The following is a 15777-nucleotide window of genomic DNA, read 5'->3' on the forward strand; positions in this document are numbered from 1 at the left end:
CTTAGTATGAGGGAAGCTTGCTTGTCTGCTTTTGACCTCTGTCTCTTAAGTTGCCAAAGGCTGAAACAGATAATACGACCGTAAAAAAACAACTGCTGAGAAGTGGTATCCTACACAAATACATGTTTTCTACTGAGATCTTAATTATTCTGAAGGCAGTGCATGCTTGTATCTGTTTGGGGTTCTATCTGGGTTAAAGTCCTGCACACTGTGCTGCTGCTCTATGTGTTACCCTGAAATGCAAAGTTTTCCAAGACTGACAGTGTGCTGTAAAATCCACCATTTCAAGCTGTTTCGTTTCAAAATGCTCTTGTGGGGAGAATATCCCCACACACCTCTATATTCGTTTGGCTCGCTCGCACATTTTCATTAGGCCCCACCACATTTAAAATCTACCAGCCACACCTGCTTACGTGTGTAAATCAGTCTAAAGGAAATGTTACACAAACCAATGAGGATTACTGTTCAGTGATCTGCATGTACACATTCTTTGCAGCAGGCATTAATCCTCTGCTCTTTATGATGAGTCAAAACTTCCACCAGACAAAACGTTCATCTCTCCAGCAGCAGAAACATTAATCACATGCGTTGTTTAAATTTTTATTGTGGACAAAATACTGCTGGACATACAAAGAAACAGCAGGTGCTTTTTAAAACCAAAGTTATTTCTGAACACAGCACCTCTCCCAGGTCAGTTGCACCAGTCGCACCGCCCTAAAGCCGTCCTGAATCTGACCCAGCACACGGTAAGCAGAGCCCTATTGTGAAACAGAGACCCTGAGGGACAGCGGCAGAGCGCATGAGCTCAGAACTGTGGGACACGAGTCAGTGCGGTAATACTGGGACAATGATTTAATAATATTGATAATTCACAGGCTGCCTGTTTACTGGGATCTCTGTCACCATGAGAACAATCCTGAAGGGGGGCACTGTGTAGACTGCAGGGGCAAAGGAGCCCTTTACATCTGAAATAAACATCCTAATAACTGACCCCTCCCAAGGACTCATCCCCAAAAGGAGCAAAGAGCGTATTTGCTTGTGCTCCTGGTTACATCGTTATCCCTACAGAAGGGGGTGGAAGGGAGGGATGAGGAGCTGAAGCTCCCGGCAGCTCTCACACAAGCCTCAGCTCCGCACCTAACCAGAGATGGAAGAACGGGAAGAGCCTCTCTGTGAAGGAGGCCTGCTGGAAGGTGTAGAGAAGCTCCATGGAGTCAGCATTGTACAGGGACAGCCGCGCCCCTTCATAGTCCAGATACACCCCCAGCTTCCGGGGCTTCTCACGAGGGGACAGAGGGGTGTGACGGGAGGTGAGAGCCGAGTACCGACCATCACCCCACTCCACAGCCCAGATTCCCATCTCAGGGCACCATAAGAAGTCTTCCTTCCTATCGACAGACTCTGCTGCGACCCCCACCTGCCACGCTCGTCCCTCCTGCAGCAGCTGCACCTCCCAGTAATGTCTGCCGGAGGTGAACCCCTCGCTCCCCGCCACACAGTAGAAGAAGGTGAATCTCTTGGGGGTGTCCGGCAGGGGTTTTTCTGTGTCTGTGTCTCTCACACGTCTCTGACCCTCAGACAGGAGGAGGTTAGGATGAGCTGTGTCAGGATCCAGAGTCACCATCACTGCAGAGAAGAGATTCAGAATTAGAGATTTAATGACACACATAAATACTGCAATTAATCAGCCTCGGCCCGTGCAAGTAAGAGTGGTGGGGCCAGGAGGGGGGATTTCGACAGACGATGACGAGGGAAAATTAAATAAATATTAAATCCACCTACCTCACCCCACCGCTCTTACCTGCATGGGCCTGTTAGTATAGATTAGAGAATCGCTTATGCAGTGTCCTATGTAAGTTAGCATTTGTGGCACCATTTACTAATTAGACGCCATTTTAAGTACATGAGTCAAACTGACCGTTCCCCATTTGCGAGAAAAGGCCTTGCTTAGGTTTCGTTTCAGTGAATGTTGAAACTGTCTTGTTAATGACTCACTGTTCCACTACTGCATACCCTCTCATTAGATAGAGGCTCTCTCCCACTTGTCTGGTGGCGGGTGCAGGGTGAATCAGCCTTGAGCCGCATTAGGTAACGTAAGATAGGGGGATCAAAACCTATTTTCTTTTGTATTTTACTGTTAAGCTACATCTGCTTGGAAAATTCCACTATGGGCGTGTTTTAATCCAGTTACAAAATGTATAATATGTATCTCTATAAGATTTTAGTCCCTCTGCAGCACTCCTAGCGACTGGGCAGACTGGGCTCCGCTCTGAGTATACATGAATAAACAATAATTGGTTTGTATTCTCTACTGCCTGACCTAATCTTCATTTGGTAAGGAAGGCTGAGAGGTGGTCTAAAGGGACCCGGGTGGCCCTAATCGGGTCACTTCCTTTAGTTTTCACCTGAACAGGGACTCCTTTAGGTGAGTAGCCCATCCCCTTGGCCGCTGGCAGAGGGGGAGGACGGAGACACAGTTGGGTTGGACTGACAGACCAGGGATCCCTGCACCAAGAGTTTCTGATACTCGCAGCTGGCCCTTCTGTCCCGCTAGACGGTGCCTCGCCCAGTGGTCATCCTGACTGGAGTCCTGAACAGCAAAACCCTTGATCTGACGGTTTGGTACGAGGAGTCGGCAGTGAAGAATCGATTAGTTTGTGAAACTGATATCAGGTGAGTTTGTTTTGGTTCTTTTTGGATAAGGCACTATTTTGGGTTCAAGTTTGATATGGTCTACGGTATGTTTTGATAAAGTGAGTTTGCAAGCTTTTGCCAGGGAAAATAATAATTGTGTTCTGTTTGGAAAATGCCTGGCCTTAGTAAAATAGTGACTTTGTGTTGTCGTTGTTGTTCTGCAGAAGCTCGGTTGGAGGAAGCTCAACCAGTGCCCCATGAGAACTGTCCTAATTCTGATATGTATGTAAAACATGGCCTAGGCCCTATTATGTTTAGAACTTTATGGCACAAATATACGAGGGACCATGCTGAGTTGCAGTGGCCTTTGACCATGTACTTTTGATGAACAAAAAATTTGTTTTTTAAACAATTGTTCCAGTAAAAACCCAAGTAGACAGTCGATGTTTGATGCTCTTCGAACTTGGCAGAAAGAGGCTAAGCAAAGGCGGTGGAAAGTGGAGAAAGATACGCGAAAGGGAAGGATGCAGTCTTTTCTCAGAAAGCTGTTGCGTACGATAGAGAGAAGCATGAGGCGGCTGTGGAATGTCAGATATGAAATTTCAGTTGAATGTTGACAAATCTTATGGGGCGAGAGAGGATGATGATACTTTTGTAGAGAAATTGTTAGATAAAAGACCCCCGCCTCATTATGCCCCGCAGAGGATATAAGCCATTGTTCCCTTACAGTCTGAGCAGCCTGTTCTGTCTGTGTCGGCTGCTCCTGTATCTACAGCTGTTGTTTCAATGGCTTCTTCTTCAGAACCTCGTGATCCTATTTTGTCTTTGACCCTTTGATTACTATGACTCCTAGTGTTTGTTGCTTCTACTCCTGTACCTCCTACTCTTTCCCCTCCGGTTGAGGCACCAGCAACAATTGTACCTGTTGCCTCTGCTGTTACTTCATCCATGACTCTTGATCATCCTGCACCCCTAAATGTTGAGACGCCAGTGAGTGGGTTCGGAGATAAAGATTGGGCGAAAATTAAAAACAGACTTGTCCAGCTAGTCCGATCTGGAATAGGAAATGAGGAGAAAGAAGTGGTAGCTAATCAGGCTGCACAATGGGTTCGTAATGCGATTCATAGCGTGGAGGAGATTTGGCAAGTTATGTCAGATTTTGAACCCTTTATACAGCAACATGCCCTTAAGCATATGTCTGTTAAACTGATTAGTCTTTGGCATCAATGCATTGGGACAGAAGCAAATCAAATATTATTTGATATTAAGGATCGTGCATATGTTACTGACCTGGAGCACAGTCAGGTATTTGGGAATGTTACAACTCTAGTTGCCTAAAGGGGTAGACTCTATGAGAGGAGCCCTATTCAAGAAACTCAGTTTCCTATGTGTGAGATCCACCCGATTTATCACCAGGAAATCCCGGAGTTAACAGATCAGCATGGTGTTGTCACTAGACGAGCTGTAGCGGTCTGTTTCCAGGAGCAATAGGTCTACACTCCGTGTAAAAGAAAAGAGGTTTTAGCTCTTAAGGCTCATTTGCCTGATCCTAGGAAGAATCCCGCGGCCTATTATAAGGAGTTGATGGAGGCTGCCTCTTCTACTGTTATGACCCTTGCTTATATTTAAATGTTTTTTGGTCATCTTGTTCGGTTGATGTTTGGAGACAGGTTCATAATCCGGACCATGTCGCAGAGTTGGGTGGCACTTGGGATGCGATTAAAGGATGGGATCAGGAAAGGAAGCCGGATGATAAACCTTGAGCTGAGATACTGGCTTTGCCATGTGATGATATTACATATATGTATTCTCTTATTCTACCCAAGAAAGTACGTTGGGACAAAATGTCGGCTTGTAAACAAAAGAAGGATGAAAGTATGTCTGATTTTTTCACTCTGTTTAAAGATACGTTTTTGGATTATAGTGGGCAGGATATGTCTATTGAAGGGAAAGTGCGCTTGTTTGTTGACAGATTTGTAGCTAATCTTCTCCCTGCAGTTGCTGCTCGTCGGCAGGCGTCAGAGTTCTTGGTCCACTTCCTCCCCTTCTGTTATTTCAAATATGGCTCAGTATTATAAACATCGAGATCAGGAGGAAAAGGATAGGTCAGATAAGAAGCATAAGGATTTGAAGACGAAGGAGTTGATGCAGCAAGTGTTCAGGGGAAGAGTTAGAGGACAAGGTGGTCCTCCCGGACAGCTTCCGCGTACTAGTAAACAAAAGAAGAGAGGTTAATGTCTCTTATAAGCCACTTAGATGGAGCAAAAAGATTCAAGATATTCGCACCCTATTTGGGTTTGAAAGAAAGCCCTCACACACCGACCTAGTCAGTGTCATGCTTCATCATCGGGCCCCACCGAAGAGACCTAATGCCTCTTCGGTGTGCTGCGACGCCAGAAGACTGCGGAGCTGGTATTGTGTAAAGGGTGTGTTGTGAGGATAAATTAAGCTTAAAAGTGTCTAAAGGGTATCTAAAAAAAGTTTATTAATGATCCCTAGGACACGAATACAAGAGTTCTATGTGTCTGAATTGTAAAGCCAAAGGTAATGGTTGGTTTAATTCAGATTTAATATGTCAACATGTTTCAGCCTTAGTGTTGGTTTTATTTTACCTAGGCATTCGTCAGGACAATGATAAACCCCGGCGGTATGGACTCTCTAATCGTCCACCCTGACCTGGGGGCGTGAAAGTGAAAAATAGTAAAAAAGGTGTTTAAAGTGCATAAAAATAGGAAGAGCAAATGCTCATTCCAAAAAATCACTCCTAGTTTTGGAGTGTCTCGGCACTTTAAAGATTGGCGCTATCTGCACCATGGGTCTCAGGAGGGGGGTTGGAGTGTCCCTGGCACATCGCCCTCAGCACTCGCAGCCCACTTGTACACCTCGTACTACCTCTACCGGACCCCGACATTTGGCTCATCATGGTCAAAGTTTCCATTTCTAAATTTCAGCATTGTCGACCGTAGGTCACCTATTTAAGCCACCTCCTGTCAAAGGGGGGTAGGAGATTGACCCCTGAGTGCATCAGCACCATTGCTCAAATGCCCGTTCCACACACTCAAAAAGATGTACGTGCTTTTATAGGTATCACTTCGTATTGTCGACGGTGGATACCTAATTATTCCCTACTAATTAAGCCTTTGCTTGCACTAACAACGAAGGATGTACATAAGCCTTTACCTTGGACGCCTGAATGTCAGCAGTCTTTTGAGCAATTGAAAGCTGCACTTTGTTCGGCTCTAGTGCTTGGTACACCAAACTATAGCAAGTCGTTTGAGCTTTATGTTCATGAGATGACTGACTGCACGCTTTCTGTACTAACACAAATGTTTGGGGATAAGCAGAGGCCGTGTGCTTATTTTTCTGCTGTGCTTGACCCTGTCGCAAGGGCATTCCCGATTTGTCTGAGAGCGGTCACGGCTGTGGCCACTTCAATCAGGCAATCGGCTGGACTTGTGTTTGATACGGACCTCACAATTTTGTTACCCCCAGCTATGGAAGCACTTCTGAATAAGACAAAGACAGCACCTCACCAGTGCACGTCTTACTGGTTATGAATTGACACTCTTTGCTAAGCATATTACAATCAAAAGATGTGCCACTCTGAATCCAGCCTCGTTACTATTCCTCCCTTCTGAGAATGATGCAGTCAATAAGCATGAATGTATCTTCCGCACAGAAGAAGAGACGAAAGGACGGTAGACCTGATTGATGTTCCCCTATCTGGCCCCCATGGGGAACTATATGTCAACAGCTCTTGTTTTAAGCTACCAGATGGCACTAAGACAGCAGCCTATGCTGCCACCACATTGCGCACGGTGGTGGAGACGTCAAGGGTCCCCTATCAGTCAGCTCAGGCTGCTGAGCTTATTCGTGCCTGCAAATCGAGTGAGGGACTGGTTGTCAATGTCTATACTGACAGCCAGTATGCTTTCAGGGTCGCGCACAATTTTTGGCGACTCTGGGCAGAGAGCGGGTTTCTTACCTCCCATGGAACTAAAATTCAGCATGGACACCTCATATTGGCTTTTGTCCGCTTTAACACTCACTAAGAAATTGGCTATTGTCAAATGTAGTGCGCATGGGAAGGTTACTAATGATGTAGGTAGAGGAAATGCTTTTGCAGATCAGACAGCTAAGGAAACGGCTCGAACAAAGCTGAAACATGTTTAGCAGGGCTAGCTAGGTGGGTTCCTGTAGTTGCTATGTTCGAGAATACTCTTGAGTGTAAAGGAGATACAAAGTGAAGCCACTATGAAAGAATTAGCGGCATGGCAAGCAAGTACAGCTCAGTTGGATGAGGAAGGATGTTGGATTGATAAAGCAGGGAAACAGATGGATGCTGCCAAATGTGTATGTTTTTCCTTTGGTTACGATGTCACATGGTCCAGCTTATATTAGTACAAAAGGCATTTGTAAATTGTTAGCCCCTGTATGGCAGAATGACAATATTGCTAAACCATCGGCACAATTAGTTAAATAATGCATGGTTTGCATGATGCATAATTCAGGGAAAGGCACCCCTACACCACCTGGTAATTTCACACCACCAACTTTTCCTTCTTAAGTCCTTTAAATGGACTATATAGAATTAGAGAGATGCAACAATTTGAAGTAGGTCTTGGTGGTTGTGTGTGCATTTAGTAAATGGATTGAGGCTTACCCCACTAAGGATACTACAGCCATTACAACTGCAAAGGTACTTCAGAAGGAGTTCTTTCCTCGTTTCGGCTTGCTTAGAGTTATTTAGAGTGACAATGGAAGTCATTTTAATGCAAAGGTGATTCAATTGATTTTTGAGGGTCTTCATGTTAAACAAAAGTTTAACGCTGCTAATCATCCACAGTCAGGGGGTTTGGTGGAGTACAACGGTACTCTCAAACTAAAACTTGCAAAAATACAGGAGAGCACGGGGTTGCAGTGGCCAGATGCTTTACCATTAGCACATTTTTCAACAAGAACAGCAGCACATTCTAGGACAGGATTGCCTCTCTATGAGGTCGTGTTTGGGTGTACCGCAAATGTCTGGGGTGTCCTGCATCCTCGTCGATTCTCAGATATTGACTACCCTGTGTTAATTGATTACCTTGGGCAGTTAACAGAGACTTTATGTTCTATTCACCAACTGGCGCATGAGTCCCTATCTGATCTACCTGAGGGTCCAGGCCATGATATCAAGCCCAGAGATGATGTGTTAACTTGCAATTTTCAGAGGAAGAAAAGTTTGGGACCCCGCTGGAAGGGGAAGTACCTGGTCCTATTGGTGACCCACACCGCTGTGAAAGTTGCTGGCCGTAAGAAATGGACCCATGCTAGCCATTGTTGTAGGGTCCCTCTGCCACTACCCTATGACCAGTGGGTCAAGGAAGGAGTGCCTGATGAGGAGTGTGAGCAGGTGCCTCGATTTGTCCCTTTTAGTGACGCCCAGCTCACATGGACGCAAACTGACAAGGAAAACAATGATTTTCTGAACGAGGCTGTCCCACCAGTTGTCTGTTCAGCGACCCCACAGTGCCGAGGGTTATAAGGTATAATTTGCGCCCTCGGCTGAGGGACACGAAGTCTAAGGAAAAAAAGAGACTAGGGATGGACTGCATAAGGTAGGGTGTACAGAGTCAAAGTAACAACGAGATTATCTGAAGAAGTTAGGGAAGGATTTCTGTTTTGCTTTAGAGTAGTTGTTTGAACATTAGTTAGGAGAGACTGAAGTATACCCTGCAGGTATGCCATATGGACCGACGTAGGATACATCAAGAGCTTAGGACAGAGCAAGCTCCCCCGCCGGTGCTGAACAGCGCCAACGTATTGATGGACAATAGGAGCCTGTAACAGTTAGGCTCTGACGGACATTGGGAACTTACATATTTGCAATTTGGCTCTTTTTATCACTCGTTATGCATCCCTTTGGTAGTCAGGTTGCTGAGGAGGAGCAGCCAGTGATTTTTGTTGTTTTTCGCCAAATTTGATGTGGACCCCCAAAAAGAAAATAATATGTGTTGCCTTTGTGGTTTTATTGCTCATAATATTATGTCGAGTGTCATGGGTTTTGGAAAACGATCAGGATGTGGCTTTGCCAAGTAAAAGTGAAGTTATTCCCAGGACTAGAAACAAAAGAACAATTCCTAGTCCATACTAATATAATAAAGAGAGAGCCCAAACCTTTGAGGCGGGTAATCTCAGGAACCACAGCACCAATCACAACACCCAATACAGCGTTGGAAGGGGCAGTTGCAGCAGAAGGACATAGGCTATGCAGATGCCCACCATATACATTTAAAAGGTAAAAGAATCGTGCCAGCAAAGTAGTCCCTTGTGGGCGAGTCTGAGTTGTGCTGTGGGCGTGTGCTGGGGGCATGACAAACGCTGGGGGCATGTGGTACGTTCCGCCCTTCATGCCATGTCTCATATCGTGTGCTAATCCCACCCTGCTCCCTTTAAATACCCCTGCACCTCATAATCATAACCCACCCTTACTCCTTAAAATACCCAAACACTAACCCATCTTAACCCTATAAATATACCCTGTACCCCAAAACCCAAACCTATCCATAAACCTTAAAAATACCCCTGTACTCCAAAACCCAAACCTAGCCCTGAACCCTATAAATACCCCTGTACCTCAAAACCCAAACCTGCCCCTGAACCCTAAAAATACCACTGTACCCCAAAACCCAAACCTACCCCTGAACCCTAAAAATACCACTGTACCCCAAAACCCGAACCTACCCCTGTACCCTAAAATACCCCTGTACCCCAAAACCCAAACCTACCCCTGAACCCTTAAAATACCCCTGTACCCCAAAACCGAAACCTACCCCTGAAAATACCCTTGTACCCCAAAACCCAAACCTACCCCTGAACCCTAAAAATACCATTGTACCCCAAAACCCAAACCTAGCCCTGAACCCTAAAAATAACCCTGTACCCCAAAACCGAAACCTACCCCTGAACCCTAAAATACCCTTGTACCCCAAAACCCAAACCTACCCCTGAACCCTTAAAATACCCCTGTACCCCAAAACCGAAACCTACCCCTGAAAATACCCTTGTACCCCAAAACCCAAACCTACCCCTGAACCCTAAAAATACCATTGTACCCCAAAACCCAAACCTAGCCCTGAACCCTAAAAATAACCCTGTACCCCAAAACCGAAACCTACCCCTGAACCCTAAAATACCCTTGTACCCCAAAACCCAAACCTAGCCCTGAACCCTAAAAATACCCCTGTAGCCCAAACCTAGCCCTGAACCCTTAATACACCTGTACCCCAAAACCCAAACCTAGCCCTGAAACATAATACCCCTGTACCCCAAAACCCAAACCTAGCCCTGAACCCTTAATACCCCTGTACCCCAAAACCCAAACCTACCCCATAACCCTAAAAATACCCCTATACCCCAAAACCCAAATCTAGCCCTGAACCCTAAAAATACCCCTGTACCCCAAACCTAGCCCTGAATCCTTAATACCCCTGTACCCCAAAACCCAAACCTAGCCCTGAACCCTAAAAATACCCCTGTAGCCCAAACCTAGCCCTGAACCCTTAATACACCTGTACCCCAAAACCCAAACCTAGCCCTGAACCCTTAATACCCCTGTACCCCAAAACCCAAACCTACCCCATAACCCTAAAAATACCCCTATACCCCAAAACCCAAATCTAGTCCTGAACCCTAAAAATACCCCTGTACCCCAAAACCCATACTTATCCCTAAACCCTAAAACCACCCCTGTACCCCATAACCCAATACTATATCTGAACCCTTAAAATACCCAAACGCCCCAAAACATATACCTCAGTACCCCAAAACATATACCCCTATACCCATACTTACCTTATCCAAACATTTTTAAAAAAAACATGCTTTTACCATTCATGCTTTTACAACGAATTTCGTTGTAAATGTATGCGTGGTAAAAGCATATAAAATGTAATGCCATGCGTTTAATGGCATTGCGGAGTCATGGTACTTTCATAATGAAAGTATGCGGAGTGATGGTATGCAGAAAGAAAGTTGCGGAATAATGGGTGTTTACCCTCCCCCGGTAAGTAAATTGGTGACACGGTGGCCCACACCTCCAGCAACATACTCTTTTTTTTTCACCACCCATTTGAAAAATGCACAGGTCTCGCTCATTGATGGCCAGCACCGACATACACTTTTAGACACAACTCCCGCCACAAGTTCTAGAATTGCGAACTTTAGAGCTACGTTCCAATCTCGGCATCAGCTCAAAATCCTGTGATTCCAGGCTAATCGCTTTGTCTCCCCGTGCCTACCACAAATGAATGTGTTCTTCTGCAATGTAAATTGTGCTCATGCCATGTTGTCGCGTTCGCGCTATATAATATTGCAAGGAAAAATAAAGTAGGGAAACTCGAGTTCACACACTACTGAACACGCACTCTTAAGTGCATCAGCAGTGCACTGTGAATCGGAGCGTTTCACAGGCCTGTCACAGATAAGAAATGCTATCAAAACGAAATCCTACAAAACAATATACTGCTGGCTGGCAGCAATTCATACCCGGACAACGTCGGGACGGGTTGCTAGTAATATATATTTAGACACCCACAAAAGATTCTTTGGAGAAGGAACAGCTTGCTACCCAACTGACTCGGTTACGAGTTTATGGACTGCATATCCATTGTCACCTCTAAATTATACATATAATCGCCCACCGCAATTTACCGAAGTGAATGGAGAATTTGGTTTAGCCTATCCAAGACCTTGTTTATAATACAGGAAACCAGAAGGAACGGTTTAACCAGGTTATGATACCGATACATATTGCGACAATGTCTATATGGAAGAACAGAATATCACTTAGATGGGTCGGCACTACAAGGAATTAGTAGTCACGTGGGAGGCTGGTTATTATCCTGCTTGTCGTCCCATTGTGAATAGTTCAGAGACCTCCTTATATGTCAATTGCTCAGGAATAGTGTTGTACAAAACTACGATCTTTTTAGCAAATGATAAAGATCCAAGTACAATTGGAATGAATTCTAGATATGCTGCAGTAGATTATGAAGTTCCGATCTATGCCCATCCTGGGTTTTACTTTTTGTCTAATGGTACATACTCTAATGTCCATAATGGTACAAATGATGTGGCTCTTGGGATGGTGTTGCGTTTGTGTGTGCCCTGTAAATATGCTAAGCCTAATACTCGTTGGGTGAAAAGGACTCTAACCAAAGAATTTCTGTGAGGGAGTAACTGACTTGGGACGTCAATATTTATAGCAATGGGATCACCTTTGAGTATATTCTGTTGTCAATTGTCATTTTAGGTGGTACCTCCATGGCTAGTGGTGAGAAAGCCAGAGAATATTTTGGGTGTAAATTGAAGATTTCAACCAACACTACTGTGGCAGCTTTACACAACATCACCACTCAGAGCGTATGCGTATATGTTCAGAGCAGACTAGATACACAGTTGATTTTATTCTGGCTAAGTCTGGTGATGTACGCGCTGTAGTAGGGCATAAGTGTGTAGTCGGGATCAAGAATATGGAAAAGATTATTACCCAGCATATTCTAGACATCCTTGAGAATGTCAAGGGAATGGAAAGCGGGAATTGGGATTGGTCTCTTTTTGGTAGCTGGGGCTGGATTCTTGAACAAGTGGTTTAACTAATTGTGGTGTTGGTGCTCTGCAGTGCCCTTATTCAGTGGCTTTCTTTTTGTTGCTCCAATTGTACCTATATTCTCACCTCTAAACTGAAAAATTCAATTCATGATACAAATGCTGCATTTATGGTGCAGACAGAAATTGATGACATTATGAATATTGATATGCATTTTTGAAACTTCTTTCCTCCTGACTGCCCCCTGTCCTGGTGCTGATAACATGGAGTGCTCATAACAATTCATTATTAATATGATTTATGACTGCTTGCTTGCTTTTTATTGCTGTTCGAAAATGTTTAGCTCATGCCGAAAGGAAGGTCTGTCAGAATAGATTCAAAAATCGCTTACGCAGTGTCCTATGTGAGTTAGCATTTGCTGCACCATTTTCTGTTTTAGACGCTATTTTAAGTACATGAGTGAGACTGAACTTTCCCAGTTTCCGAGAAAAGGCCTTGCTTAGGTTTTGTTTCAGTGAATGTTGAAACTTTGTCTTGTTAATGAATACACTGTTCATCTGCTGCATACCTTCTCATTAGATAGAGGCTCTCTCCCACTTGTCTGGTGGCGGGTGCAGGGTGAAACGGCCTTGAGCCGCATTAGGTAATGTAAGATAGGGGGATTGAAACTTATCTTGTTTGTATTTCACTGTTAAACTGCATCTGCGTGGAAAATTCTACTGTGGGAGTGTTTTAATCCAGTTACGAAATGTAAAATATGTATCTCTATGCTTATTGATTTCAGTCCCTCTGCAGCACTCCTAGCGACTGGGAAGACTGGGCTTTGTTCTGAGTATACATGAATAAACAATAATTGGTTTGTATTCTCTACTGTTTGACCGACTCTTCATTTGGTAAGGAAGGCTAAGAGGTGGTCTAAAGTGACCCGGGTGGCCCTAATCGGGTCACTTCCTTCAGGCGCCGACTGCAATTAAGGCTTTCTGCTTTAGCCAAGATTAAATTATACCATATCTGGAAGGAGCACGCTGTGCTAGAGCGCGCCTGGCACTAGATTACTCACTACACTAAAGTGCACATTCATCTATAGCGCACACTTCACCAAACAGCAAACTGCGCTACATAGACAGGACATCCTACTACACACTACTCTGCACCATGCAGGGTATTACACTGCCAAACGAGGAATACTGCACTACACCTAGCTATCATACATGAAACATACTTAATCGTCCATACCCAAACTACACTGCATCACACATGATGCACACTGCACTACACCACACTATCACATATGAAGCATACTACACCATACTACCACACGACGCATACAACACATGAAACATACTACGACTCACGATGCATACTACACTGAACATGACCCAAAATACACCACACCGCAAAACCACACATGAAGCACAATACACTAGATTACACTATCGTCCATGAACCACACATGGCGCATACTATACTACATCACACTACTACACATGACGCATACTACACTATACATAGGGGAAACTACACTACACAACTCTACCACACATGGTGTATGCTACATTACACCACACTATCACACATGACACATACTACACTATATCCCACTACCATACATGAAGCACTACCACACGAGGCATACTACACAGCACTGCACTACAACACAAAGCATACTACACTACATCACACTACTACAAGAAGCATGCTACACTACATACCATTACCACACGAGGCATACTACACTACCAAACAAGAAGCATATTACACTACACAACATATGAAACAAACGACACTAAACCACGCATGTTGTATACAGCGTCACAGGACACTGCACTACACCATAAACTGTACTAGATCAATCAATCAATCAGAGAACTTGTAAAGCACGCTACTTACCTGTGAAGGTCTCAAGGCGCTGAGGGGAGTGGGGGGCAGGGGGGAGGGGGGTAGGGGGGGCAGGGGGGCGGGGGGCGGGGGCGGGTGGGGTAGCTGCTACTGCTCGAAGAGCCAGTTCTTGAGGAGCCTTCTGAAGGTGAGCCGGTCTTGGGTCTGCCGCAGATGGGTGGGGAGGGTGTTCCAGGTCTTAGCTGCGAGGAAGGAGAAGGATCTGCCGCCAGAGGTTGTTCGTTGGCGGCAAGGGCGAGGCTGGCGGAGCGGAGGTGTAAATGTTGAGTCAGTTGTTCAGGTAGGCTGGTCCGGTGTTGGAGTGCTTTGTGTGCGTGGGTGAGGAGCTTGAAGGTGATCCTCTTGTTTACGGGGAGCCAGTGCAGGTTTCTTAGGTGGGAGGTGACGTGGCTGTGGCGGGAGACGTTGAGGATCAAACGTGCTGAGGTGTTTTGGACGCGTTGTAGTCGTCGCAGGTGTTTGGCCGGGATTCCTGCATAGAGTGCGTTGCCATAGTCCAGCCTGCTGCTGACGAGGGCTTGGGTCACTGTTCTTCTGGTTTCGGTCGGGATCCACTTGTAGATCCTGAGAAGCATGCGGAGGGTGTTGTAGCAGGAGGAGGAGATGGCGTTGACCTGCTTAGACATGGAGAGGGAGGAGTCGAGGATGAATCCTAGGTTGTGTGCGTGGTCCGTGGGTGTTGGGGCTGTTCCCAGTGTGGTCGGCCACCAGGAGTCGTCCCACACAGAGGGGGTGGGGCCTAGGATCAGGACCTCCGTCTTGCCCGAGTTCAGTTTCAGACAGCTGTTCCTCATCCACTCGGCGACGGCCTTCATTCCCTCGTGGAGGTTGGTTTTGGCGGTGTGCGGGTCTTTGGTGAGGGAGAGGATGAGCTGGGTGTCGGCGTAGGAGATGATGTTCAGTTCGTGCTTGCGGGACACATGTGCGAGGGGGGCCATGCAGACGTTGAACAGGGTCGGGCTGAGGGATGAGCCCTGGGGTACGCCGCATATTATGTTGGTGGCTTTGGATCGGAAGGGCGGGAGGCGGACTCTCTGGGTTCTGCCGGAGAGGAGGGACGTGGTCCAGTCCAGGGCCTTCTTCTGGATTCCGGCTTCTTGGAGGTGTGTTCTTAGTGGGAGGTGGCAGACCATGTCAAAAGCGGCTGACAGGTCCAGGAGGATGAGAGCTGAAGTTTCAGCGTTGTCTAGCTGGCGCCTGATGTGGTCTATGACGGCGATGAGAGCAGTCTCGGTGCTGTGGTTGCGTCTGAATCCGGATTGGGAAGGGTCTAGGATGTTGTTGTCCTCGATGTAAACAGTTCACTGAACCGGCTAGAACATGGCACAAAATAGTACACATTACTAGACAATGCACTACCCAGGTGAGTACACTACATTATACAATTATGTCCTATAATGTAAACTGTACTATAAATAATACTATACTAGTCACCACAGCCCACTAGACAGCACAATGCTGTACAGAGCACAGAACTGCAGGTAGTACATGGCTTTAACAGCACTATACACTACAGGGGATGCTAAACTATGAAACACTACATTAAAGAGTACACTTCACTACAACACACACTACACTAGAGAGTATGCTACACCAGACACAACACAGTTACAGAATGCACACTGTATTATGCGGAACATTGCACATGACCA

The 15777-nt window shown here is 45.7% G+C and overlaps 1 protein-coding gene across 1 annotated transcript in view; it reads right to left on the minus strand.

Annotated features, from left to right (window-relative positions):
• Positions 1-587: 587 nt before the first annotated feature.
• The window catches only part of LOC147710239 (E3 ubiquitin-protein ligase TRIM39-like), a 164909-nt gene continuing 149719 nt past the window's right edge, over positions 588-15777 (minus strand). Inside the window, exon 6 of the mRNA XM_086920911.1 lies at positions 588-1626. Within this exon, the coding sequence (XP_086777037.1) occupies positions 1115-1626 (512 nt within the window). The 3' untranslated portion in view covers positions 588-1114. The remainder of the gene's footprint in view (positions 1627-15777) is intronic.

The sequence above is a fragment of the Lissotriton vulgaris genome, chromosome 5 (genome assembly GCF_964263255.1).
Source record: "Lissotriton vulgaris chromosome 5, aLisVul1.2, whole genome shotgun sequence".
Taxonomy (NCBI): domain Eukaryota; kingdom Metazoa; phylum Chordata; class Amphibia; order Caudata; family Salamandridae; genus Lissotriton; species Lissotriton vulgaris.